Source organism: Anopheles gambiae, chromosome 3 (assembly GCF_943734735.2).
Source record: "Anopheles gambiae chromosome 3, idAnoGambNW_F1_1, whole genome shotgun sequence".
Lineage (NCBI taxonomy): Eukaryota > Metazoa > Arthropoda > Insecta > Diptera > Culicidae > Anopheles > Anopheles gambiae.
The window spans coordinates 50511973-50538302 of NC_064602.1; the positions used below are offsets into that span (position 1 = coordinate 50511973).

Genomic DNA, 26330 nt, shown 5'->3' on the forward strand with positions numbered 1-26330 from the left:
ATTACGAGCACGTAAGCTAAACGAAAATAGAATAGCAAGTAATTATAAATCAGGTAAGCAGTTCATAAAATAAGCTTTTTCATAAAAAATTGCTTAGAAAATGAATGATCCATTCACTTATAATCTAAAAAAAAACAGTCCAAAGACAGGTTTGTAAGCAAAGAACGGCATTTCATCTGAAGAACTTACATGAACGGTTGAGATTTTTTTCTGTGATCACGGTAAACCATAAACCACATTGCTTCGCTTGGTATATTTGTTTATTGAAGGGACTTTTTATTGCGTTCTTTCCCTTTTCTTTGAGCCGCCTTTATCCGTTCTATTTGATTTGGCGTTTTGACTAGCCAGAGGATTCTGTGAACTCGGATATGCTTGTGTTCTTTATGTAAACATAAATGAATGCGGCGTTGAAAAAAGCTGCCTTTTCCAAAAATATTTTCATAAATGTCATAGGTGAAGGACCACCTTTGAGATATATTTCTAAAATATGTTATGAATATCTTTTTGGTTTGGTTTTGGGCCATAGCTTCCTGTCATGAAATATATTTGATTAATTAAATAGTTCATAGTTCATAGTTTTTAACGTTCGGTCGAAATCAATATGATAAAATTATAATTAATGATTTTATTTACAAAAATCGCGATGATGCTTTCTAGTTTGAACGTACACAAAGCTGTTTAATAATAATTCTTATGCATAGTTTAGTTCTTTCCAACGATGTATCGATACTACGCTGACGAAGCAAGTTATTGAGAAAACTGCAATCATTTCGAGATACGCATCAGTTTTAATTTATTAACGGATAGCGAAATGACTTCCCCACTTTCTTTGATTCCAAATAGCATCACAGGTTATTGTGCTTGCGGGACATTCAACGTGAAATATTAATTGAAGCAAATGAAATGCCAATCTAGACACAGGCACAGCTTTAACGATCAATCGTCAGAGAAATGTATCCATTTGCGGTAGTTTGATTTTCGCGTGATTGATCAACGCACTATATTGATGTTCAGTCATGAACGTAACGCTTCTATCAATTTGTAGAACAATGGTATAAACTACTAAAAGAGTATCTTTACTTGTATTACAGCTTTTATAACATTGGAGATAATACGATACGATTTGATTGAGTTTTGCTTGTTTCATAACCTGTTTGTTTAGGTGTTGCAACGGATTACAGTACATACTATTTAACAACCATGTAGACAAAAAGGGCTCATGTCTCACATCACTGTCAAAATGAAATTCATTTTAAAAAGTACCTTTTAGCATACTTACATATTTCAATGCTGTGGCCGACAATTTAAAACGGCATCAGTTAAAAGACATGAAATGGCTCAAGATAGGATTTGAGAGTTAAATAAATGAATAATGAAATGATGTTTACTCATTTCGCTCCGCGTGGGATGTAAAAGCACAAAAGTACACCCTACACATGGTACAGTATCGGACAGAATGATAGGACCCTAGTTTTTTCAACGCACCGTACACTTGTTTTGCCACGTTACTTGTGTTTGTGTGTGTGTGTGTGTGTGTGTGTGTGTGTGTGTGTGTGTGTGTGTGTGTGTGTGTGTGTGTGTGTGTGTGTGTGTGTGCGAGTCTGTGTGTGTGTGTGCGAGTGCGCGGGTTTTTGTCTGAAGAAACGTAGCTTGACATGGTTTCATATTGCATTGAAAGCATTCTGTTTATGTGTGTTATCATGTGAAACAGCGTGCGTTCACACTTGGATAAATGCTAAAGTTTGCATCGACAGCAGCGCTTGTTCCCCGGACGAGAACGCAGGTGTGCTGTTTCATGAATGTGAATACGACACCGGTGCGAAATGAAAACGCGCACAATAGCAATGAACTCGGCATTCCCTCACAGGTGTTTCTCCAGTACACGCCATTGAAAGGCCTGCGTGCATCTTTGCGTTGAACGTTGTGTGCGCATGGGAAACTTTGTGTGTGCATTGAGCAAGCGCGCAGGTGTTCTTTTCAATGGGCGTTTTGTTTCATGAGCGCGGCAGTATTCTGTTCTGGTTTTGAATGGATACATGCTCACTCGCTTACTCATTGATTGTTTTTATCCATACGCTTTTTTGCTGCTCGACAACGATGTGATTCATCGCGTATAAAAGCAGAACGCAGGCAGTGCACGGCATCAGTCGTGTCCAAGTTTTTAACCAGTGTGTTCTTGACGGTCTAAGCAAGCAATTTTTATTACAATGGGTCGAGGTAAACATTGTACCGATTATCAGCGCCATATCATTAAGCGAATGGCGGCTGCTGGCATTAAGCGCAGAACGATCGAGTTCGTGATGGAACGATCGCGCACTTTTGTGGCGAACGCGCTTCGGACAACCGAAACGCGCAAGTCACCCGGACGTCCTCGGAAGACCACGGCGGAGGAAGACCGTAAGATTGTTAACATATCGAAGAAACATCCGTTTAGCTCGGCACCAGAGATCCGAGGCAGACTGAAATTGGCGGTGACGCCGAGAACAGTTCAGCGAAGATTGGTCAGTGCCGGGCTACTCGCGCGAGTGCCACGCAAAGTGCCCAATTTAACACCTGCGCATAAAAACGCACGGGTGTTATTTGCAATTGAGCACATGTTCTTTGATGAAGAGGATTGGCGCAGGGTTTTGTGGTCAGACGAGTCAAAATTCAATCGACAGGGGTCGGACGGACGTAGGTTGGTTCGGCGCCCTGTTAATTGTGCTCTTGATCCGAAGTACTGCTTCAAAACTTTCAAGCATGGCGGTGGTAGTCTCATGGTGTGGGGATGCTTCTCCTACTATGGGATGGGTCCGTTGGTTCGAATCCACGGTAATTTAAATCGGTTTGGGTATCGAGATATTCTTGATACTCATTTGCTATCACACGCTAGGAAAAACCTTCCTCGGTCTTGGATGTTTATGCAAGACAACGATTCTAAGCATACTTCCGGGACTGTCCAAACTTGGCTTGCTGACAACAATGTCAAAACAATGAAGTGGCCAGCCCTTAGCCCGGATCTCAATCCCATTGAGAACCTCTGGGCAATTTTCAAGAAGAGGCTGGGTAAAAACATACCGGAAGATCTGGATCATCTCTTCGATCACATGCAAGAGGTGTGGAGCAAAATTCCACCTGAAACGATCCAGAATCTGGTGATGTCGATGCGTCAACGCATGATTAATGTCATCGTGGGCGACGGCAATAAGATCAAAAACTGAGCTTATTGCATTTTTGAATAGGGATCACTGCTCGCGAGGGCGGTGGTCCTGCAAATTACAACAAAAACCTAACCCAAAACACAAAAAAACTACTGACAAATCTATCCGAAACGACCTACTTGTGAAACAAACACACACATCAATACACATTCAAACATACATACACACACACACACACACACACATGCACACACACACATACACACACACACAAACACAAACACATACAAACCACACATAAACTTGACCCAACGGGTGCATGGTGCGTTAAAAAACCAATGCCCTATCTTTCTGTCCGATACTGTATCTATGCTAACGCAGTGCTCTTAGACAATGACTGTTCAGTCGCCTGGTTGATGTAATCATCATTGTTGTATGGTAAATATTAGATTTCCATCCTGTTTCCATTTGCACACCTTTCCGAAAGAGTAGGCCATATTGCAATAGTCGTAGACTATAGATAAATGACTTTGGTTTGGACTGAGGCGCACAATTTCACAGAAAAACATACCGTTTTGAGGGCGTTGTTAAGCAAATTCAATGTTTGGTTCGAACGGATCAAGTTCCTGAAGTTCCGCAAGAAGGCAAAAAAGCCCAGATTAAAATACACAGGACCTGAAGTCACAATGATGACAGCAAATCCTTATGAATAACAGTATATAATCCATATGATGTTTGTTATCAAAAGAATTTTATTTATTATTACACAGCTTTTTATAGAAACTTTGCGTCTACTTCCTACATTCGCTACTATTATACCTTGTTATCTGCAAAAGCTCTAAATATTTCATTTCAATACAATGCCCATGTACCGTTGGGTTATTCGCATTATCTTCGGTATTGATCGAATTCAATGAATTTGTGAAATATTCATCACTTTATTGAGTATTTATCGATTAATCAGTGATTTTCCTACCTACCTTTCCTCCCTAGCCTACTAAAGAACAAGCTTTGAAAGCTCATGGGTTTTCTCACTTCTGTATGTTTTTCGATGGGAGTTATCTAAGTTTGATTTGGACGATTCAGAAAATACCACGAGAAGAGAAAGTGAGGTTAACGAATACTGTTAAATTTACAATAAATTGTATAAAATATGTCACCTAATAAAGCCAACATTTGCCCAACGATGTTCGTTAGACAAAGGATAAAATGTAAACTATACATTGATAATTATTATCTTATGAAAAGATAATGTCATCTACAACTTTCAACATGGTAATTATCATACTCAATACCTTCATTTAATTACAATCAATCGCTTGAGAATGCATCACTATCATCTCTCCTGCGAAAGGCAATTTATGACTCCTCTGCCTCTACATTTAAATCCCTTTTGCCTGTCACATTCTAATGAAAGCCAAAAGGTAGATAGCGAAAATATCTTCACGCTATCAGTCAAATATGATTCAATTAGACACTGCACAAGAGGATGGAAGTCATTCAAATTCTTCTCGATTGGAAGAATGACATAGAGCGACTTAAATTGATTCTAGACCCCTCAATATCATGATATCCCTTTTTTATACTAAGGTCTCTGTGACTTTGTATTCGTTACTAGGGACTATGTGCTGTCATTTTAATCTAGAATATAATGTCCTTGATTTATACCACACTAGGGTAAACATAAATGATTTGTTTGAGATTTACGATGAAAATGCTCGTAGGGATGCAAAAATGAAAACGATATACTACTACGGAGGATGAGCTGATTCCCTATTGAGCGGCTATTTGAAGACCAAAGACAGTATAAACTAAACCGCCCGAGTATATTTGGTTGTTACAACCAGTTATACTGTAAAATTATGTACAAATAAGTTATTTTCAAATTTGCTGAAAATTCCAAGTTTCCACAAAATGTACTATAGTAAAGGAATAATACATTCATTGCATACATCTTTTGACATGTTAATTTGAATATATGTTTGATTTCTACAAATGATATCAAATGTACTTCTGGTAACAATATCTTCTAGGCCAGTGGTGGTCCGTATCATGCAGTTCCAACAAACGAAGACACTCGCTTATGCAGCACCGAAAACACCCCCATCGAGTTAAATAATGAGCAAAAATGCAAACAAACAATGCGGAGTTTAACTTTTCATCAAGTGAATTATCACTGATCACTAGCATAGGTGTTTTGAATGCCATAGAATAATCAATACTAACTAATCAATTATATAGGCTAAGGTACACTATGTACATTTATTACGTAGGAATGGTAATTTATACGGTAGGAATGTTATTGAAAAAAAAAATACATCATGGTAAATGGGTATGGGTTCGAAGATAAAATTATTATATTCTTATATCTTGGTTTATTTCATGCTAATGGGGGCCTTCACGATTCTAGTTAGTTTTATTATGGAGTTTGACAGTTGGAGGCTGAAATCATGTAAACAATCCATACAAAACCACACAAAAAACTAGCCTGCGATTTTCAGTCTAGAAAATTTTAGCCTAAAAGCTAGAATTAGATTCGAGTACCTGCTCGAAAACACGGGTTTGTTTACATTTATCCCAAGGTGCATTAAAGAAATTAGGTGATCGAATCTGGAATCAAAGTGTATGTAGTCCAGGTGGTCTCATAGCATTTTTTCATAACCAATTTTGAACATCACTTTTTGACAGAACGAGTGAAAACTTTTGCTCCAACGAGCTTTCTGGAGGCTTGACGAATACTCAAAACACTCTTACAATCTTCATTCAGAAGCAGAGGCGATAAAAATCAGCCTTCTAAATTCATACACCTTGGGATAAGCCCACCTGTATATTATACTCACTTAGATAGCTGCTCGAAAACTGCTATACAATGCAAACAGCTGACAGGCTGAAATTTCAGCCTACGAGCAAGGTGGATTTAAAAATATCAGGTGGTGGACTCTACCCAGTCAGACAAATCGGACTTAATTTACCCCTATATTACCACTAAATTACCGGTAATTTAAGAGTAATTTAATGGTAAATTAGCAGTCGTTAATTTACCCATTCGAGCAGTTTTGACAGATCCTATTCCTTCCTCTATTTTATTTTTATTTTTGTCGGCCAAAATGTTAATAAATAACACGGAATGTATTATATTACAGTTGAATGCTTTTATTCAATCATTGTCCTTAACTTATACAAACGATTACCATGTATTTTTTAAGCAAACTCGACTTGAACAGTCGCTTCATCCGGAGAAGGTGGTGCACAAATAGCACTAATAAATGCAATTTCTCGGCTGTTTTTTACATTTAACAGTTTTAAACACGCCGCCGATGTCTTCTTCCACTAAAAGATCATTAAAACAATACTCTTTTTGTTCTAATTTACATCTTTTCACTGATAACAAACGACAACACTTCGTACCGCTAAATTGCTCTAAAATTACTGTTATGACAGACACAAAACTGCTCGAATGGGTAATTTAACAGAAGGCTGTCTGACTGGATAGTGCATTTTGACAATTCGTCACTTGACGTAAGGTCCCCAGGATTCAAACTTTGTTTACATTAATTAAATTAGTTCATATAATTTATCTACTCCATTTTTTCGAATAAATATTCTTTAAAATATATTTTGGACTTTGCGAGTTCTTATTTAACATTAAAACATGGAGTCAAGTGTGTTATTTTGCGTTATTCCGTGAATTTATTCTATAATTCATTGTGTTTTTGACATTTTTGATGATAAAAATTAAGAAATCATTATTTTTTCAATTTTTACATTAATTCCTCATTATCTACGAGCCGCATGAACAATTTACTTAAGATTAGAACTCATACTAACATGATTTTAAATTTCGTGCATGAACAAATCATCAAATCTTTTGTTAATATATTTCATTTTTTCGATAAAATCAATAGACACACAAAAATGCACATAAGAATAAAGAAATCTGTTCTATTTGCTAAGCTTTGTGTGCGAAAACCAATGGATAACGGTTCTAAAATGACGTAAAGTCCCTCAACTATGGCGACCCCCCAAAGGCCCTAATCCACCACCTGATATTTTTAATCCACCTTGGCCTACGAGCTTCAAACGGAAAGGGCCCCAATAATAGAAATCATTTGTTTACAAAAGATATACATTTATCATTAGCTTACTTTCATATGATACTATTTTTTTTGTTTGTTTAAATATTAATAAGTGTACAAAACTTTTTACTCCTACACCATAATGAATTCTGTAAATTATGAAAATAATCCAGTATAGTAAGTACAACTTACTTACTTAATTATTCGGTATTACACAATCCCTTTATGTATTAAAGCCAGATGCAACTCTGATATAAAAGATATTCAACCCACATTTTGAAATCATTTGGTAGATCCAGCTTTATTTGTGTAAAACTTTAAAATGTTTAAAAAATCTTTCAATTCATTAAATTTCTTTTATTCGTTTCTATTTATAGTTTATTTGTTAATATATTCATCATTTATTGAAAACAAAAATAAAAAATTGGTGTGACTTCGATTATAATAATCTGGAGTTGCTCTTAAAAGCTCTAAATGTTTTATAATAAATGTATCTCCGTTGATTGTTCTTTTTGGATCTATATTTAATTTGCCTTTAGATTACATTTACATTTTAACAGACATTACCTCGAGCCAATGTGAATTTCTCTATTGTCTGTTACTGACTTACAATGCCTCTGGGATATTAGAATCCTATTACTGAATGCGACAAGATGACAGAACATTACAACAAACAAAACATCGCTCTTGAAATGGGTCAAACGACGAAATTGCACAAATTTCTCTTTCAAAGTACACTGCATTTTTGTACTTAATGTCTCGTTTTAAAAAAAAGCGGACAATTATCAAATTATTTGCGAAATTCAATCGGATGATTTGGTTCAAGAGCATCAACCAAGGGCGGCCACAATTTAATTTATTCGTTTACTAGTCGAAACCCTTACGATGTCTGATTTCGTGACATCCAGCAACAACTCCTCCTCTAGTTTTTCTTAGTTGGCTTCCGCTTCATTTCAGATACTCATGATAGTCATACTCATGACTCACTGATGAAAACAATTCTTTAACAAAACAGATTAATAGTTCACACACTACTCGCTGTAACGTAATATTGCTTGTACCATTCGTGATTGATTCTCTTTAATCTAGTGATTAGATTAACATTTTAATTTTTTTAAGCAAATCGAAATCAATTTCTAGTAAACCAACTAATTACACGGCATGTAGAAAGTAAATCAACGCAAAGCTGGTCGAGCAATGATTAAATTATATGTTTAATTAGTTATTTCTAGAAGAACAGTGAATGTAAAGAACTGAACGGTTCCTCATATATTGTTTGTATTGATAGGGAAAGGTAGGCAAAGACGGACACATTAAGGAAAATATTAAACATCTAGGGATGTATAACTACAGCAACCATGCAAATGTGAATAGCTACACTCATGTTTTATCAGAAAATGTGTTGAAATTTTTATGTTTCTATCGACTTTTATGTTTTTTTCTTGAATTAAAAACATGTTATTTTCGTGTTGTATTGAAATTTTCGGGTAAGACCTCATATGGGAAATATGGACACCATGAAGGGTAAGATTTAAAATTTATCAATAAAAAACGTTGAAAACTGAAGAGGTTTACAGTATTTTATCACATCCTATTGCTTTCCACGTCCTGATGCGTACATAAAACTATCTTGGCCATTTGGAACGACGGTTCATGCAGCCGTAAATTTAGGAATAGTAAGCATCATTTCTAACATTTCGTACAATCCAAAACCTATGACTTTTTTTAAATATATGGCACAGTGGACGTGGTTTCAGCTTATTGAATAATAGTTTAGAAGTTCCCTTAATAGTAAAATTAGATCCACTAGGGTGCGTAAGATTGAAATTTTGTTTTGCTCATAAATTTGATCAATTTTGAAGATACCCTACCTGATTCTGAAATATATCTGAAAAATATAACATAAAAATTCATTTTTTCATTTATCTATTATTTAAGCCTATAGTTGTTATAGGCTCGTTTCCAGAAAAAAACACATTTATGTTATGTTTTTGTGATCAACTTGTATACTTTAACACTAGAACCGCCGGACTTTTCAATCTTACTAAAACCGCCATATGGGACAATATTGCCCCATTCGTTATGTGTACATATTTAGACATGTTAATTATTTCCTAAGGGTTTCATGTGGCAAAATAATTGATAAACTTCATAATTAGGAATAATAAATCTTTATAAGGGACACTCAGACAAACCAGTGCTACTAATAAAATTGCGCTAGAGTGTACGGTAGAATGCTTTTATAGACTAGCCGATTGAATATAGCGAAAACATAAGCACGTAGTAAGCAAGAGTAAAAGCACGTATGTAATTGAATACTTTCGCGCACTTTTATTGTTCTATTCGTATTGACATGCCTTGTCACGAAAACGCGTACACGCCAGTGCTGCCAGACTTGCACAAGTACACCCGTCACTCGGTGACAGCAGGGATGTCAGCCATCACAATTAATTTTGCTTATGGGACAAAAATGTCCCATATGGCTGTTTTAGGTTGAAAATGATTTTTTTAATTACCATATGAGATACAATTTTGTTTATAGGTGCATTCAATAGATCGTTAAAAATAAATAAAAGTCAGAAATTTTGAATGAGTTGTCACGATGGCAAGCGGAATAACACACCTTTCTGGAATGCGATGGGACAAAAAAGTCCCATCGGCGGTTCTAGTGTTAAATGTAATAGAAGTTCCTTCACAGATAATCATTGATTTATTTATTTACTCACATTTTGCAATCTCTACTAAGTATTTTACTAAAATCTAAGAGCATTATGAAGATGTTGAGCCCGCAGCATCTTCGATACCTCTGAATGTGGCCATTTTCTTCAAAGTAAGGAAAATAACTTTAAAATATGAAAAAATATGTATTTGTATTACATTAACTATATATTCTGTACAAAAAAAAAGAAACAGCTTAAATGCGTATGCTTACCAATAATCAATCAATGGTTTGGCTTGTGAAAAAATACAACATTCACTAACAAAGAAGCTTTTAATCTCAATACCCTACTCTATAGAAGTGGAACGATGGAACCAATAATTACCTTAATGGAGATAGTATTACAGTATTGCCTACCAAAAACAACTAACTAATGACTGTTTCATTCACGGGAATCATCCTACGACTTCATCATCCATCATTTACTTTCCTTTAATTAATGTATGATAATCGAACGTGTATATAATCGAAGAATCGTACTTAGATATTTTGTTGGGAGTATACATTACATTTTTCCATTACCTTCTACAAAACTTCTGAGTCTTATGGGAAGTTAAATCATCCTTTATACAAATATTCCAAAATGTGACATCTCATGACGAGACTAATACTGATATAATCATTTGCACATAATTTAAAATATCTCTTGTACCAACATACACTGGACTTGATATCTCGATATTCTTTAGCGGTCTTCTCTTTCAATTTTCCAATGTACCACAACCAAAAACAAACAAAACATTAGCTAGTCGCACCGGTTCTGAGCTCTACGGCACGGCACGGGAAGTCTTCCTATTTTCATGCTAATCTGCTCAAGCAGATCTTTTCATTAGCCTAATGAGTTGATGCTTGTCGGCTTTCTTACTGTATCCTTACACAGCGCACCGTAACCATAAAATTCTAAACGATTTTTTTAAGTACGTTGAATTTCCGGATGAAAGTAACCGTCAACATAACCAGCTAAGTGTAAATAAGATGCTATCAGCATAAAGGCTCAGAAACTGCTCTCACACGGTATTTTAGCTCAAGATGTTTCTTTGACTATGGCAAACCAACACTTCATACTTCTTCATACCGAATATTGTTCCTTTGATTTTACAGATTTAATTAATTATTTTTTGCCAGCATATATACAACATCAAAAAAGGACATTAATAAATCGTAAAAGCTGCCACATTTTCTTCTCTTTTGATACATAATTTTTAACATAAAACAAACTAGATATGGACTCCGATTTTTTCTTACTAGATCTCTTCAACCAAATGCAGCGCAATTCACAAAAGATTTTGTGCAACAACCAACTATTCATTTGGTTTTGCGGAACATCACTGTGTGACATTACCACCTGGTGTGTGACAAAAGTCGAACCCCATTTTTGGAACCCTAAGCCGCTGTTCCCGCATTTTGACGCACTTTCGATGTTTTCAATCATTAACAATTGAAGAAATCCCCTAGCAGCATGGTGAATATTGAAAGGTTCGTTTGAACAATTCACCTTTATCATGACAATGTTGACCGTATACCGTTAGATTCGTGCAGTAAACTACACCGCTTTTTTCCTTCATGAGCAGATCGAACTGGGATACACAAAATTATGAAATGTCTCTTTGTGAAACATTCGCTGGTTGATTAGCTGGATCAATTCGTTATAGTTCCCTTTTTTGTTTCCCTTTCGTTACTCACACTCTAGAGACCCTGCCGTCACATCACCCCACTTTTTTTCTTTGAAGGGACCCTTTTCCCCGCATGTGCGCGTGTGGCTAGCAGTTGTGTCGTAATCCCTATGCTGCGTTGGGATGGATTAAAATGTACTATGACCATAATGCTCGGATATGCAACAGTTTGTAGGATGGTAGATTTATGTTATTTTAGTTTTAATTGGATTAAGAATATCTATTTGCACTTAAAGCACGCTGTAGTTAACACATATGGTGAATTAAATAAAATTTCAAAAACTGATTTATACAACATAATGAAACACCATTCATTGATTTGTCGCTTCTAATTCTGCTCATTACTTGATTGTGTCACAGCTGTTTATTTTTAACATATAAACAACGACTCGGAAAATATCAAAATCATCGAATATTCTATGTAAGATATGCAAGAAAAATAACCCAAGTTCATCCAAAGCAGATCAACATCTCACCCTTCTTTGCACTTTTCCAAGAAAGCATTAGCTTCAAAAATTAATTAGACAACCAGAAGGAAAGCATTGGGTTTGGGTTTAATCAAAAATATGTGGAATCAAAGGGGGAAACTTACACATATACTTATTCTTGCGGTATGGATTATTTTTCTTCTCATTCAAAAAGAAGTCTTATCTTTTATTCTCTAGGAAATAACAAAAAGCATATATTATATACATATACATTTTGCCGAAATCACAAAACTCTTACAAACCTACTTCCATGTGACCATTATTTTTTTAAGATTATACCCACTGTAAATAATGCCACTTGAACTAACGATGACACTATTATTCCTCAAATTGTCAACCGAAAATGTAAATCTTCAACTTTATAAATACAATTTTATATAAAACATCACAATACAAAAACTAATCAATCAGCATAAATGAAGCAATCAGTCCTATATTATGAAATTGACAAAAAGTAATCTTCAAGCTTTAATCTTTCACATGCTAGTTGTGCCCAATTAAGTATTCTTTTTAATACGACCTACGTGTTAAGGCAAGTCTAACATTTCACAGCGAAATTAATGCATGTATAAAAGATTCACCTTTTGTTAGCACAGAATATATAAACAACTTAGAACAAATATGTTGAAACGCATGAAACAATATCTACGAAAAAGCTCCAATATCAACACGATGCTCTCAGAATTATGTGCCATACATGAATAAAGCATCTGTAAAAATGTCCTGCCATACATTTTCATTCCATTCAACCAAATGATATAATTTGTTACAACTACTTACCTAGCACTGTCGAAGATATCGCGTTCAAAGATAACAGGAACCAAGCCACGAAATGATGCACGCCATCTTTAGTGACAAAAGTCATTTTGATTACCCTCACTCCTTCCTATCTTTCCCGCTTCGTTGTTTATATCAATGTCGTATGAAATGCTCAAACATATATGCTGTTTCAGATAACATATATGCTGTTTCAGTTACACCTTCACTCCACTACACTGTGTTCACTGATATTAATTATCGATCCATGTTGCTATGGAAGAGTATTATCATGACCTCGAAATCATCTCCATGTTATCTTTGGTTATTACACTGCAAAATATAAACTATTTATTTATTATATGAAATCAAACTGCCTAATAACATTTAAAAAAATACACGATTAAACACTATCAAAGAGCTATGCGATTAAAGTGATTCATTTCCGATGATATTTTAACATTTTGACACCACGTGGAACATTGCAATACGTGTTACAAGGCTCTTTTATACAATGAAGCAAAACTTCACTTATGTTTTGGTAGTGCTACGTCGTCACTATCTCTATCCCAAGTATTCAGTGTTCACTGCGAATTTGATTGAGTGGCACAATATATCTTTTGATTAGTATGCAATCTCATTGATGTCTGGTTCACAGCGTATTGTCACATAGCCATCTGATGTATTTCCACTACACATTCTTGTCATTGAGACGATTGATGTAATCTTATGGAACATAGTTGTATTCATACTGTGAGCTTGATTAAATTGAAGTAATGCAGGAATGGAACATCGCTGCTCAATGGAAAGCTGACTTGTGGAATATAATATAGCTCTTTATGGAATCTTATCTTTAACATCAACATCACCGATACAAATAGATTCGATTTGAAATTTAGTAAACATTTTACGAGCTTACACACCGAAAATATTCCTGTATGTCTGTTTATTTGCATTAGGCCTGAACGGTAATTTAAAGTACATTGTGGCAACCAAGTTTCCAGTATTTTTTTCAAAAGAAGAAATAAATTTCACACGATTTTGAACACGAAAGTATTGGTTATAAAGCATGACGCGAGCAAGAAAAACCTCGGCATTTTTAACGCTTCACAAAAGACGTTTCCATTGTTGGAATTCTTCAATGAATTTTATTTTTCATCTCTTTTCACATTTGTATCACAGTGCCGCTAATGCTGATTTATTAAACCGCTGTATTTCTGTGTTGCTTTCTAAACTCGAAAGAAAATAATCTGTCTATGCGGCTTCCAGGGCACTTTGAGGTGCGTTGGGTACAAACGTAAAGAGAGAAACAATTTGCAGTAGGAGGTAAACTTGAGGTGAAGAATGAAAAAAAAAAACATCTAAGCAATATTGTTGCCCCCCGTGATCCTTGGCGAGATATATCCTGAAACCCAACTCAGTACCTTCCAGCCAATCCGACCTCATGCTGCTTTATGAATCCACAGATTCCACTGCAACACGCACCTTCATATGCTTGGTAAACAGCCGAGACCGAGCAGAGGATTTTTCAATAGCACTCTCCACATTTTCCGTCGACACTTGAGCACAAACAGAACAACACTCCTGAACTCTCCGGTGGCAGTCCGTAGTCAATTCTTACCGTGTTGATATGAATAATAACTGGGAGACGGCGGATGGTGGTTATTGGGCTATGCGCTAACAGACTGATGCTGTCGTTTATCAGCATTAGTGTGACTGCATTGTAACAACTAAACCACAGCAAATGCATACAGCAGAATAAAAAAACCAAAGCATAACAAATCCTAGTCAACTCTTCTCTAACATTCCAACATAAATGGGGAAAAAGGTTTTAATCCGCATAAGTTGTGTTAAAAAGTTTTCATCGGACAAGAAACCTATATCAATCCTTTCTCTTCCAGAAGGCATCTGTTAATATATCATTTTATAAGGTCTTTAAGTTGGACGCATAAAAAGTTACATAAATTTGCATTTAACATATTGTTCTATGCTCCTATGCGTATACTGTATTTGTTACGTACAACTTAAGATGCTTGAAAGCAGATGTAATCATTTACAAATAACGTACAAATTAATAGTTTCAAGAAAACATGCATTGAGATTTTTAGATTTGTTCCATTTGATCCCTAGTTTGGACTACAAATTGCTGTTAAACCGTACACGATTTGTTATGGCGAATGTGTTCATTCAAACCCCACTTTCTTCCGCAAGCAACCATTCTACGCGTAGACCGTGTGTCATCGGCACGCAATTTTAGAGGCCGCTTTTGCATTAGTCATCAATGGTGCGTCTCCCTTGTAGCAAATGCCTTAATTGCTCACGCCGGTATCTTTCTTTCTATTTATAGCTGATCTTTCTTCTACACACAAACGGTCACCAGACATTTTCCTTATAACAGCTGAGACAGTTCACACTTAGCATGGCTGTACTGGTTTTATGTATCCTTGTTGAAGAAACGTTCCTAATAGTGCCAACAATTCGAGTGATCTAAATAAATTTGTGTTAATACTTTTCAGTACAGCAGCATGACTTTTTCACTTATACAATATACAATCTAAGGACACTTCTTTGCACTTCAAAAAGCGTACCCGATGCACAAAGATATCATTATACAGCAGGTAAACCAAAGAAACAGGAAACAGAGACGAACGATTTCCCAGCGCTTACACATACATTCGTTTTATGTCCAAAGAATCAAGCTCAACAAAAATGCCACGTTAGATTCTATGACTAATTTATGGGATTCTAGCAAGATTCTTTTCGGTTTTCAAATTTCCTTTGCCCTTCCTTACTTGCGCAAAAAAAACCTCATCGTAACATTAACAACAGTTCGACACAGGGTGGATGGAATGATAAAAGAAATGAAAGAGAAACTGAAATGTGAAAACAAAACATACAGTACAGCTGGGGTCAGTTCAATCCCAAAATTGAAGTCCTAGTCCATTTCCAATGCGATCCCTTTCAATCATAGAAGCTGGCAATAGAGCTGCGAACAAATTTGCAGCTCTTCTGCAACGTATTCAATCGCTCCCAACCTTTTTTTAGGCAGTACCGATTTCCCGAGCAAAGCAAGCACACTCTCCGCCTTCTGTATGTTGCACGCATTGAAAAAATAAAAGGAAAACAAACTACAAAACTATTGCATGCTGGTTGGCATTCGAGCTAAGAAAACACACAAACGATTCGGAACGATTAGCCAGTGTAAGTTGTTGAAAAAGTATACCAAAACGGGAACCAACGCATGCGACCTTTCCCACAATAATTCCTGGTCCTACCGTCATTGTACGAAGAGGGTGAATATGTTTTTACTGCTGATCTGGCAATAAGATTAATCACCAATGCAAAGCGGAAGCATGGCAAAATTGTGGTAGGGAGACAAAGAATCACTATGTGGCTCATTTCTCTATCGACTGAGAAAGACCCAGCATATTTCATAGTTAGTAGATAATACAAAGAATTAAACGAGTTGAGGAATATTCCGTCCACGGTTGTAATCCGTTAGTAGTACTAACCCACAAACACTCTTAGCCCACAAACACTTTTTTTTATTTTATTTATTTATGCTCTTATTTATTTTCCTTAACACAACAGGAAACGGTTCGGAGAGAGGTAGAATAATAATGGCTTCATAGTCTTGAGGAAAACCCACATCAAATGTATTGTTTTAAGTGCATTGTACAAACTATACAAGTGTACAACAACATAGTTTATCAAAAACTCTCATTAACTAATCGAATTACTCTGTTATAAATCGAGCAATCCATTATTACTAAATCCACCTTATGTTTCGTACATTTACATTGTACTTCCTCATCTAATTATTCCTATACTTATAATCAAACAAAAGCCTCCCATCTTATCAACACTTTTCCTGCAACCACTCGCAAGAAGAATGCTAATGCGACGCCTTAGGGCTATCATTTAGACTAATGTTTAGCTAGAATCAGTAGCTAAGCATAGCCGTTTTCGTTTTCTTGCACATTTTGCTCCAAATTTCTCTGGAAACTACCCTTCTTCCCCAAATATCGCCCTAAACAATATTCATCATTTCTTCTAGCTGTTGTCTGTTGTTTAACTTTCGCGAACCGAGGCCAGAAATTGTTGCGGTTACCGCAAATCTCATCATCCACGACCATGTGCTGTTTCGTTTGGGCCAATAATTGCATTGCCCCTTGGCTGTTTTTGCCATCAGCTTGGTAAGACACAGCTTGTGCGTCAATATTTGTCTATGTTGTTGCTAATCGCTCTCTTTTTGTGATCCAGTCAAAAAATTTTTCACGAAAAAACACATCTTTTAAGCACGATGAGCTGCTGTTTCATCAACAAGCAACTGTTTCAAAATTAAAAGTTTCAATTTACAGTTCTGACCTAATGCAATATTAATGCTGTAAAAATGTTCAATGTTGAGGAAAGTTATACAAAAGTCGTTTCTGCTCCTGGTATACCTGATCTATATCAACACGACAAAACTATTTCTTATTCGAGTTTCTAGCTACAACACATCTTCTACCGAATAATCTCTTTCTTTACTTTGCATTGATTACAGTTTTTATTAGTTACAATCAAGCAATATTCTATTTTTGCAATAATATTTTTAGAAAAAATGCATTCCCAGCATTTTCATTGTTATTTATACAACATTGCGAGTTATGGACTTTGTGATTATATTTATAACAAAAACTACAGCTACCTCGTCAAACACAAACAAAAACAAACGTCATATGTTTAGCATCTACGGCAAGGGCCAAAAGAAAACAGCCCATTGAATATTTTAATAATAAAACACCCATCAAGTTCATGCAATTTTTACGGAACTTGTAACAACAAACCGGGCAATAAGCCATCGAGATATACATCAAAGAGCCGGCACAAAATTAAGAAGAGTTCAGATCGTCTTTCATGCTCTTCCGCTTTTTTATACCCAACCTATTGCTGGTATAGCATGATTCAGGGGTATCATGAACCTTATTTTGCTTTCTTTCCTAACACTATCGCTCTTCTTTGCTTTGACTTGGTCCTTTGTTGCTCCATCTGTCAATCAAGAGTTGTTACAATCACAATATTTTATTAATGCCGCCATTAATTCCACTACAGGATCGAATTGCATAGCCCTGGTTTGTAAACAAAAACAACTTCTGAGAATATGTTGACAATATTTTGGTTACAATTATCCCATGGTCAAGGCTTTACTAACATTCATTCTAAATATTATTGCCAAATATCGGAATGGTAACTAATTCAAAACGCACTATTGAGCTAAATTTTATATGAGTGTAAAACAACAATGGAGATTAAATGATAGTAATGCTTATAAAAATGAAAACTTTTCTGAATTTCCAGAACACGTAATAGAGCTCAGGATGAAACATGCATAAAAGACTTTCATTTCACCATCCAAGATTTGGAGAAAAAACGAGAAAACGTTTTCGCTCGAAACGGAAAGAAATCTCAAAGTAATCACCATATAATCCTGAAAAAATTGTTCTTAATCCTATCGTACGGAAAGCTATAACTCCTATCATTCCTTTTTCACTTTCCAATTCTTAAATCAAACGTTGATAGTACTATCGTGGCATGGAAACCGGGTAAAGCATGGGACAACTATGTACTGCAGATCAACAGTACATTGCTTCTTTTTTTTTTTGCTTTAATCATAATTCCGAACTGTATTGAGCTCATCCTCGTATATATGATATATAGACCAAAAGATTTTCTTTTAACTCCGTGTAAATACTATTCCACTTGCTTACCATGGTTTGCTAAAATTTTCTACAAGAGGTTATGTATGAAGCAAATCTCTGGAAGCTGTTCCCGCCAATAAAGACGAACGATAATCCTTTGCTGTATGTTCACATGGGTTGTTGCCTAGGTTACTATTAAGCTATTTTCTCATCGGAGAAGTATTTTATTTCACATCACAATGCGCACAATTTTCATACACTTTATAATTTCAAACATTTAATAGTAAAAACAACATTTTTGGTCGTAGCTTAAATAACATTCACTGCGACATATACACAACAAATCACTTTACTAGATTTACAATTTCAGATTGATCATATTTAAAGAATTCACAATCGATTTTCATTTCAACACAAATACGCACAATTTATTCAAACAGTCGTCTGTTACGGTAGTGGATTATAAAACTATAGTAAAATGACGATACTGTATCATCCGTTCCATCATTCAATCAATCGATCGAATCATCACGGAACAATCAAAACATCTCCCTTCATATCATCATGCAAGGAGCAGATTTTCCAGTATGACTCAAAATTACATCACTGTTTTACACATTCACAGTTATTCTCTTAATCCGTGTAACACAACCATCCGCATAAACTAACACGCATTGAAACACTCTGCTATATCCATTCGTACTTATTGATTGGGAACTGAAGCTATGCGGAAATAACTGCCATTGCTTATGATATTTTTATTTTATTAATATCACATAGTCTCATAACCTTTTTATAGCTGATTTGTTAATTTATATAGTTTTGTGGCGAACAAATAAAATGAAACATTAACAATAACATTAACATAATTCAAGGCTGGAACATTGTTTGCTGTAGTATAAACATATCAACACTCACAAAACCTTAGCTGTTGCCGTAATCACTCAATAATCGAGCAAAGATTCAGCACCGCATTTTCACAGAATCCAAAATGCAAAACCGTCAACTTTGAAAGACAAACTACGACTAACAAATAATTGCGTGTGATGCTGTTCGTCTTTTCCTGGCGCTTTGAAACCCGAACGAATCCGACCCGAACGCATCATCAATCGCGACGCATCCAGGGTTTCCATCCACTTTTGTATTAATTGCAGGTTTCTATTTTGTTTATCATTCGCTGACTATATAAGACCTATATAATTTGCAGTATTTTTCTGGAATAATATACACAAAAATAAATATAATTTTAATACATACCAAATCTTAGTTTACCGCATAGCATGTTAATTTCACTGTTTGATTTAATTTCAAATTTTTAATCGAATTTAATTTCACATTGAATTTACCAAAGTTTCCAAAACTTGCTTAATCACCAACAATACAAAATAAAATGGATGTTTTGCTTAAGTCTCAGAACTCCAACCATACTGCAACTAATAAAAGATACATGTATAAATCATATGTACATCGCACTTTATAGCCCTTGTTTCTAATTTCTTGTCATGTGAACCATATATCTTTTGATCAATTTCATTTGACTAGGCAATGTACTTTGTACTAAAATTTAGTTAGGCATAGGCAACAATTAGGCATATTTATGCCTAATTTGTTGTTTTCATTTTAAATTTTTTTTCAACCTTTTTTTAACAATCTTAATGGAAAAATCCACACAGTCAAATATCACATTTAATTAACATTTCTGTTTATATTTCATGGTGGGTTTTGGTGCGGGCATTCGTTTTTTAAATATAATTATAACCTATGTAATAACAACATCAAAAACGTAAAACCAAATTCAACTATCAAACCCTGTTTTCCCGAACAGCTGTTCTCTTTCGTGATCGGCTTTCGGGTATGCACCGGCGCGGATGAACCGGCGAATAAAGGCTCTACGTGATTTACGCTTGACGCGAGTTTCCATTGCTACGACGCAGCAGATATCCGGGAGCAATACGCACTGAACGACAGGACAACCAGTAAAATAAGCATCTCGGAAAAACATGTTCGAGGTCATTCTATTCCATGGAGCCCCGGATGAGTGATCGCAAGGAAACGTAAACAAAGCGTGTAAAAGCCGGTAATAAATATCTAACGTATCATTAATTCCTAACCATTGTTTTTTAATACAAATTAACCACATATTTCTCTCGTCATTGTATGTTACAAGTGATGTCAAATGTAAAATTTTACTCAATTTACTTTTGACTATTACATCTCTAAAGGTTGCTTTAGACCTTGCGTGAAAGTGAACATGTAATTTGGTTTGTTTTTTTTGCTATATCATTAAATATTTTTCAGAATATGTCTTATCGTACACCAAAATAAGGGGTATTCAATTCCCCAACTGTTTAGACTGTAAAACATATTAAAGTAATGAATTTATTGCAATTTCGTGTGATTCCCCGTTGATCATTATTTTTTCACTGTGAACCGTGTGTTAACAAACAATCAGTTGCGTTGAATCCAATGTCTCAATGCATGCTGCTCATATTCAAAATGAGGCCAAAGGGTGCAACATTTATTTAAAAAATTAAGTATAATTCAAGTCAAGCTGTTCAATCAGTAAATTTAAAACATCACACGAAGTCAAAAAGGGTTTTTGGCCTTTATATGCATGACAGAACTAAGTAAGATAGGTTTTAAAATATAATACGTATTCAATATATACATAAACTATAAAGTTAACCTAGTTTTATAACAACCAGCTATTATAAATTGGAACTAATATTATAATTTAATTCAACATGTGTTAGCTTCAGAAACACGTTACATTCTTAAATCATTCATACTTGTTTTCACAAGACCCCCATATCAGCAAGATAAAATATATGATAGTATTCTAGTTAAATAAATCGTGCTACACCGCAAATTACAAAATTAAACTACCAAAAGCAACAGGAACCAGCAGCAGCAGCAATCGTAAAACTTTGAAGTAAACTCGCATATCTACCCAAATACGCCATAAAGTAATCTTCAGGACGATTTTACGCATTTCTAATCCTCCTACATAATCAAATTAATCCTAATGACCGTAACTTTAATTGAAACGACACACGTTTTTGCTCCACCCCCAACGCTGGCTATCACCTTTTGCCAATGATAAGTAGCAATACACCCCATTCTTGAAAGGCAAAATGTCTCCTGGGCCCATGACCCATTATTATCTCACTAGGAACAGCCACGCGTATCCTTGCGTATCGGTGTAATTTGTTTTTTTTTCTCCTCCTGACAACCGGCTATTGGTTCATCCTTTCGGAACCTTCGACCATAATTTTATTTTTTATCCCTCATATTTAATCTCTCACTCCAGTATCAAACTCCCACACTGTCCTCCCTTCAACTGGAGATGGTGGTAAACGCCAGCACGCGTAGAATAGAATATGTGGAGCCTTATCATCATCATCATAAAGGCTGATGATCGTACTCATCACATAACAACCGCTGCACTGTCGGCAATCGTCGATATGGTGACGGTATCGCCATAATAACATATAATACCACAAAATCGGTTTAAATCGGATTAAAATATGTTTTATTATGCGAATACCCTTTTCTGCAAGAGCCTCTTTGTTTTGAAAATGCCGTCCAAATTTTAGCAACATTCTATTTACAACATCCCGAATGAACCTGTAAGATGAGGTTAAAAATAGACCATTTCAGCAGTTATAAACTTGAAGTCGCATAGCAGTCAATGCTCTTGAAAACCAATTAAAAACAATATCTCAATGTTTTGAAGCATCTCAAAGTAATCAGCAGTAGGTAACAATAGTAAATGTGTCCACGGTGCTTAGTTATTGATTTATACAGGCTGAAAAGCATTACGTGTTTCAAAAAGATGTCAAATTGCAACAAAAAAAAATATATGGCAGACGTATTGTAATTCATTTGCTCAAACTTAAGCATGCATCGAATTTCTATGCATACCACTGGTTAGAGACCACTGCTTTACATGATATTTTCACAATCTTTCACGACTTTATTCTACATGATGTTCCTCATTTGTCGAACCCATCCTGCCAGGTAAAAATCATTCGCGAGCAAAAACGGAATATTGTACCAAAACAAGCAGGTGCTAATCCTGATTTTTTTGTGTTACAAAAATCTCTTTCTCTCTCCCTTTGTAATATGCTTTCTCTCTTTTTCTCTCAATGTGTCTCCCTTTTTCTCACTTTCTCGGTTATACTGTTTCTCTTGATCTGCTAAGCAAGTCCTTTGTCGGTTTATTTCTATGTCTGTTTGATAGCACTCACCGTCCTTCTTTTGCTGAACGCTTGGGATGATTTTCGAAGGATTTTCTGTTAACACGTTTCTGTTGTTTTGGTTCGGGAAGATCCTTGAGAAGCATTTGCTAATGTTTGAATGGGCTTTGAAACCGTAACGAAGGAATTAGAATTCTTGTAATGCTGGATGGTTGTTCAGTTTTACGACCAGTGCGTATTGTTTGTCAGCCTTTGAACTTGTCGAGTGGAAAAGGTCAGATGGTTGCATGGACAGCTGCAAACATTACCTACAATAAAATTTTACTTCAGTTACACTTTCTTCGCGGGCTATCATTATGCTATCTTTCGTTAATACTCATGTTAACCATTTCATGTGAATTGGTGGAATTTAATTCCCTATAGTTGCGGCTCAACTAGTTTGCTTCGCGGTAACAGCTGAATGGTTATAATGTTAAACAATTGGGCTTTTTAATATTTTAATCAATTAGACCATGTTTAAATTAAAAAAAGATTATAATGAATTAAAATGGAATGATTTATTTGGAATGATGGATAAATTTAGTATTCATCACCGAAGAGGCAAGGTGGTATGTTTGATAGACGCGTCAACTCTTACAAGACCGGACGGTGTCGACTCCCATCAGGACCGTTCCATCCAAGAACTTCAACAGCTGCTTGTGTGATTTAAGAAAAATAGCTCCGCTCAATTTAATACCTCACCTTGTACAAAAATTATTAGTTTTGTTTCTCAACTCAGCTCAAGATTGTAGTACCTTATGCTTTGTGATTTTTTTGCTTAAACTAAAGAAACTTACAATACAACTTAAGTTACATAGATATTTTTAAATGATTTTTAAGCTGCATAAGAGTCCATTATTGTGCCCATATTCCCGAATCTCAAGAAGTATCTTTCAAAGTGGCAGCATTGAAAACATTCTCTTAAGCCAATTCAAATCTCCCAAGCCATAGATCGACCCATCAATTTCAAAGAAACAGATACTCTCTTTTCCGACTCCTTGTCAACCGTTTGACATTAAAAATTATGCCATGTTTATGTTGACATAAGCATCTTCTTCCATTTGTTCAAAGTGTTTTTGTTTTGCGTTTGCTTGAGCTGCATTAACCGTAGCTCCATCCTATTGCGTTTATTTTCTCCCAACATCGACGCCTAGCTAGCTGTTGCTGGATAGTCGTCCTCCTCAGCCGGGAGGGATTAAGTTATTTAGCTCGTTAATTTATGTTCGTTCTCTCGAAATCAATAAGCTCTTTAGAGCCCTTAACGAAGGATGAATGTGCGAAGATTTCACGAGCTGCTTCCTACAGTCAGAGGTGGCGTTTGGAGTCGTACATCACGAGAGCAACAAGCATTGAAAACTGTATGATAAAATTTAGCATAACATCTACAGTGCCACTGGGTCAATCATGGATATCATCACCATCTGGTGCTATGGGGAACAATTTATTGATAATTTGAAAGTTTGATCAGAATGTAAGAAATTTTATTAGAAAAAGAGTTTTTAGTTATTTCTTTTCTATATATTTTCAATTGTTTACAATATAAAATGACAGAAACAAATCAACAACTGCTACTGCGTGCCAAGAATTGTGGTGCTAAGTGAGAAACGAAAACAAATGCTTGCGTAACTAGCGATATGTATTTTACATAAATTATGTGCACCATGCACCGGCGGAAACTCGTGAGCTGGTGCTATTTATGTTCAGGACGTGTGCGGGATTTAGTAAAAGGTTACTTTTTGCCCCCCTGGTGACACTTTCATTATGCACTGTGCCAAGAGGGAAAGAAACGCCACCGTCGAACCATTTGAGGAAGAGGGTCTTTTGGACATTTCCATTGAAGAAGTGTCGCGGTGCTTCAAAACCCAAAATCTCGACCCGCTATTACAAACAGCTGACAACTCGTGGTCGATTGGAAAAGGGAGACCGAGACTCGTGTCTGAACAGCCCACTGCAGTTAAAACGAGCGGTACAAGCTATATTTACAAGAGTCCTCGATCGGATAAGCTTGTGTCTTCACACTGCGAGTTTAAATATGGTCGCGGTCCTTTTCCTCACTATTGCATCCCTTCGTTTGAATTTAGAAATTATACCGCTTCCTGTCGTGAAGTAGTCAGTGTTGTTACATTATTCTTACGGAAAAGTAGGTGTTTGAAAAGTAGAATCCACTTAAACGACATGACACAGCCAGCACGGTAAGATGAGTTTCATTAGAATACAAGAAGCAAACGCACAAACACTCATTTCAAACACGTTTTTCAGACATTATTTAATAGACAGTGTGAGAACATAAAACACATACACACCACACACCTATTACAAAAGCTGACTCGCCGAAATGCGTGTAGAATTAAATAGGAAACTTAAAATCTAAAATTTAAAACAAAGTATCTAAATCAAATCATTTTATGTATTTTTAGTATTGAAAAGCAACAATATTTAAGGTATTAAATAAGCATCTCAATCAACTATTGAACTAATTTTCCATATTATTTACAGCAGGAATTCAATTGTTGAACGTTTCGTAGTTGACATGATTTTTAGTTACAGTTGCAGTTCAAGTTTTATGAAAAAGCAAGCATTTGTATAAAAACAGTTTTGGAGAACCTCACATCCATCTGAATTTATTTTGTATGAAAAAAAAGTGTCAATAAGCCCAAGCTCAATAGTTGGCAGGCAATTATAGTCCATCTAGTAAGTTCGAGAGTATCCGAATACGTACAATATATAAAAGAAATCGTGTTAGGTTTCCAGAAAACATTTCAAAGTTTTACCAAATTTAACTAACTAATATTTTTTAAATATTATTTAAATGACGTCTAGAGTCTCAATATGGTAAATATGGTAAATTATATTTAATATTACGAGTAAACTTTTAATATACATATGTAAAAAATAACATTATTTGAGGACATTGTTAAACAAACTTCAAGATTTTGATAATAGATACCATCGACCATATTTCTGTACATATTTTAAATTCCATCTGGCAGTGCGCATAAAAGTTTTGCATGTATCTTAATTGCTAAACACAGCATCAAGAGAGCTTACTTGTCAATCAATTGGCAAATAAACATTCAAACAGTTTTACATTTAAAATATGTTTTCATACAATGTTTCTCATGAGTCCCGTCATTAATCAAACGAAACAATAGCCACTCATCTGTAGTGGCCATTAAAAATCAAACAATACTCAACAGTTTCTTCGAGCACTCAGCTGTTACCGGCAATCGGTACCGGAACCCCCTGTAAGTCCTTGTCTCTGATGGCAAACGCCATCCCCCGTTCGGTGTTTGTGCGCACGCATGATAATCCCTCGAGAAACATGATGAAGGTGGCAATAGAAAAGTAATTCAATTCCCATTCGATTTCCCAGCTTCAGGCGCTTGTGACGACCTTGTAATTACGTTCCCTTTTTTCGGTGCTTCGCTTTGCAAGTTAAACAGTGTCCCATCTGTAGAGAACGCGAAAGCCATATGACAAAAATCGAGTAATCGAGGGTGCCAATTATTGAGCACCACTCCGTCCGCCCCTATCTAGCGTAAACTTTGTGCAATCCTGG

At 35.6% G+C, this 26330-nt stretch overlaps 1 protein-coding gene across 3 annotated transcripts in view; it reads right to left on the minus strand.

Moving 5' to 3' along the window:
• The window catches only part of LOC1279664 (roundabout homolog 2), a 37526-nt gene extending 17953 nt beyond the window's left edge, over nucleotides 1-19573 (minus strand). The window contains exons 1-2 of one of the 3 annotated variants that reach the window (XM_061654532.1): nucleotides 19452-19573; nucleotides 12877-13185 (exon numbers count right to left, since the gene is read on the minus strand). In XM_061654532.1, coding sequence (XP_061510516.1) covers nucleotides 12877-12961 — 85 coding nt within the window. In that variant the 5' untranslated portion in view covers nucleotides 12962-13185; nucleotides 19452-19573. Of the gene's footprint in view, nucleotides 1-12876; nucleotides 13200-18602; nucleotides 18886-19451 lie in introns of all 3 variants that reach the window. The other 2 variants (XM_061654531.1, XM_061654533.1) reach the window with 2 other exon arrangements.
• Between the last annotated feature and the right edge of the window lie 6757 nt (nucleotides 19574-26330).